We start from the raw sequence: 3,363 nt of genomic DNA, 5'->3' as shown, positions 1-3,363 counted from the left end.
ATTTCTTTCCTAAATACAGGTGGTTCACGCTTTGGAATTATTTCTAGTTTTGTTTTCTGCTTGTGACTTACCTTACTGGTATATCGTAAACACCGCAGGTGATTAACTGATTAACTAAGAAAATTGCTGAAGATGAAGTGCTCTTGAAGGCTATGCCAAGTTCTACTTAAGGCACTTTGTTATTATCTGTTTTGGGACTTATGAACTGCTAATGTATTATCTATACATATGTAAGAGCAACAGCTGTAATGAATACTTGCTTAGCATGTGGAATTGCAGAGCACCCTGTGGAGCATTTGAGTTCAGTGTTTCTCCAGGCAAGTAACTTGTGCAGTCTGTCTGTGGTTAGAGACCAGAGTTACGGATGCAGACAGGTCAAAGGGATTCTGCAGAAAAATCATGCAAAAAGGATGTCACTACATATGCATGAGCTGTAGGAAGATCTTACTGGCAGCACAAATTCTATGTCATTTTTAATAATGAAAGTGAGAAATGTTAAACACTTTTGCATACAGTGGTAACAGTACTGTCTCAAAAACTCCTTGTTGCACCATAAATCTGCTTAGTGGTAGAAGCAGCTTGACATGGCCAGGCATTTGAATTCCTTTTAGTTCTCCTTTTCTAATTGGATTTTCATATTTCATTCTGCTTTACCTGATCACTAGATACCTGGGTATCTCAGCAGAGTGAGACCCAGTTAGGAAGGCTTCAAAGAATGTTCTGGGACTCGATTACAGAAAATTGGTGGACTGTAAAGCCTGTTTGGCTAGTACGTTTATATTGTTCTGAGATAGTTGAGACTAACAGAAATGTAGGCTTGATTATTTTTAAATTTCCAAACAATGTGGTAGTGAGCAAGAAGAAATTTGAAAGGAACGAGAATCATATATATACATTTAAATTGCAATTTATTAAATTACCATATACTTTTAATACAAAGAGAAGTTATTATCATTAGATGCTTTGTCATTCATATAAGCAAGACCATAGAAAACAACTTAAAATTTGCAAGGGTTCATAACACTTTTACTAAACAATAACCTGAGTCCAAATTTTAGAAAATGATGTATGTTTTACAGAGCCTTTTTACTAGGCCCAGACTGTGATATTCTTCATAAATGCATAGATGTTTTGAACAGAAATGCTGCTTTATTGGAATAGCTGGGAACGCTGTTCGGAGCTTCTGAAACCACAGTGCTGTGAATGTAACAGGCAGGGAGTTTGTTAACGTGGGTCAATAGCACCATATTACCTTGTACTGCTGCTTTTGCTTCGTGTGTGTAGTCTGATCTGTTCTTTCACTTCTTGATCTCTATTCTTTGGACTTGCACTTGGAAAGGTGTTTTCACAAATTCTCCATCCCTTTTGTTCTTCCGTGTCTGTTCTTCATGGAGGTGCCAACAACACAGCTTGATGCAGGAGTAAAAGGTTGTGGTAACTGGAATTACTTGCAGGGGTTAGACATAGGATGTGGAATTCTGCTGCTTGAAGATGATTTCTGAAGGCTTTTCTGTGCCCTAAAGTGAATGGGTTAACTCAAGATTAACTTTTTCTGTCAAACAACTTATTGATTACAGCATATAGAAAAAGTATCAAACTTGTTTGTTGCACAGGCTGATACAGAAGATGAATATTTCTTTCTGTGTTCAGGTACCTGGGAATCAGCAGACCCTAAGTCAGTTGGGAATGCTAATGACTTTTGGATACCCAAATAGGCTGGTGATAGCACAACAGTATTTTATCTGTTCATCAAACTAATACACGCCACTGTGCCCTCTCTTCATTTGATAAAAAGAAATGTAAACCAAATAAATGCACTGCCCTTGTATTCGACTGAATTCATATTCTTACTTCCTGAATTGAATTAATGTAATATTCCTTGTAACTAATGTTATTGATTCTCTTCTAGTTCTGCCTATGATAATGTCAACAAAGTTCGAGTTGCTATAAAGAAAATCAGTCCTTTTGAGCATCAGACGTACTGCCAGAGAACTCTGAGAGAGATTAAGATCCTCCTGCGCTTCAGGCATGAGAATATTATCGGAATAAATGATATTATCAGAGCTCCAACTATTGAACAAATGAAAGATGTGTATCCTTCCAAAGGTTTAAGTTATTCTGCATAGTTAGTGATGGCTACCTTCTCTGTTTTGATTATTTCTCTTTCATCCTTTTCCTTACTAAATATAATAAAAGTTGGCTTATATTATTGTAAATTGACTTTGTGTGGGTATGACTTCATGTGCATATCTAACATACAAAGTAGTCTTTAGCTGGAAGACTCTACCTGAGATACAAGGCATAGTTTAGAGTGAGACAGCTTAATTTATGATGAGAGGACTGACTACATGCTGGTGCTCCTTAATTCTGTAAAGGGCTGCATCATGTAACAGGACTGATCTGACTCAAAACTTGTAAAGCAAGAAGCAACTACATAGTTTCATAATTGTCATGAAACAAACAAGAAAGAAAAATGGTAACAGAAGTTTCATCTGGTGCCGTGTGCTGGTGTCTGGTGCCGTGTGCTGGTGTCTGGTGCCGTGTGCTGGTATCTAGCATGACACCGTATTTGGTTTTCTGCCTTACATCTGATGCCTTACAGATACATTGTGCAAGATCTCATGGAGACAGATCTTTACAAGCTCTTAAAGACTCAACACCTCAGCAACGACCACATTTGTTATTTCCTTTACCAGATTCTGAGAGGGTTAAAATATATCCATTCAGCCAATGTGCTTCATCGTGACCTCAAACCTTCAAATTTGCTGCTTAACACCACTTGCGATCTCAAGGTTGGTTGAAATTTCTTACAAATTTTGCTCCCATGGTCTTCATGAACTGTCTGCTATAACCATGAATGTGGCTTCTTTATTGGAAATTAGTGTGATTTTTATCCTGGAAAGATTGCCAAAACATTATTGGTTCTGAGAAAATAATTATTAAGATTTTAGTGGCTACAAACTCCCTGTCACGCTATTTTAATGAGTGCATCACTGTTTCCATCTGGAGGCTGACTTTGAAACAGCCTCTTTGAAAGCTAGGTGAAAATCCTTATCTGAAGCAGAACTGTGTTTACCTAGAAAGTAAACTCAAAACTCTGTATATTTAAAATCTTGGTTTCTCTGTTTAAACTGTTAAGTGTTCATTGTTGGAAAAGGACTTCCTATTAGTGGGCAACTAAAATGGCCTGTGGAATTCAGTGCTGATTAAATGCACAGCAATTACTTGGAGAGAGAACATTCCTGATTTACATTTCCAGTGATGGGTTCTCTACTAGTTAATACTACAGAAGGATGATCTTAGAGCTGTTATGATTCTTGGAAAATGTCAGCTCAATGCTTAGTGGCATTCAGTAAAGCAAAC

General features: G+C 37.3%; 1 protein-coding gene across 1 annotated transcript; it reads left to right on the top strand.

Moving 5' to 3' along the window:
• Window positions 1-1,061: 1,061 nt before the first annotated feature.
• On the top strand, window positions 1,062-2,792 carry LOC104525906 (mitogen-activated protein kinase 1; the record flags this gene model as incomplete). Its single annotated transcript, XM_010169184.2, has 3 exons — window positions 1,062-1,066; window positions 1,910-2,092; window positions 2,603-2,792. Coding segments are annotated over exons 1-3 (378 nt in total), but the record flags the coding sequence as incomplete, so codon positions are not given.
• Between the last annotated feature and the right edge of the window lie 571 nt (window positions 2,793-3,363).

This window comes from Antrostomus carolinensis, unplaced genomic scaffold (genome assembly GCF_000700745.2).
Source record: "Antrostomus carolinensis isolate BGI_N321 unplaced genomic scaffold, ASM70074v2 scaffold43455, whole genome shotgun sequence".
NCBI classification, from domain to species: Eukaryota; Metazoa; Chordata; class Aves; order Caprimulgiformes; family Caprimulgidae; genus Antrostomus; species Antrostomus carolinensis.
This window is presented reverse-complemented; position numbering and strand designations above follow the sequence as displayed.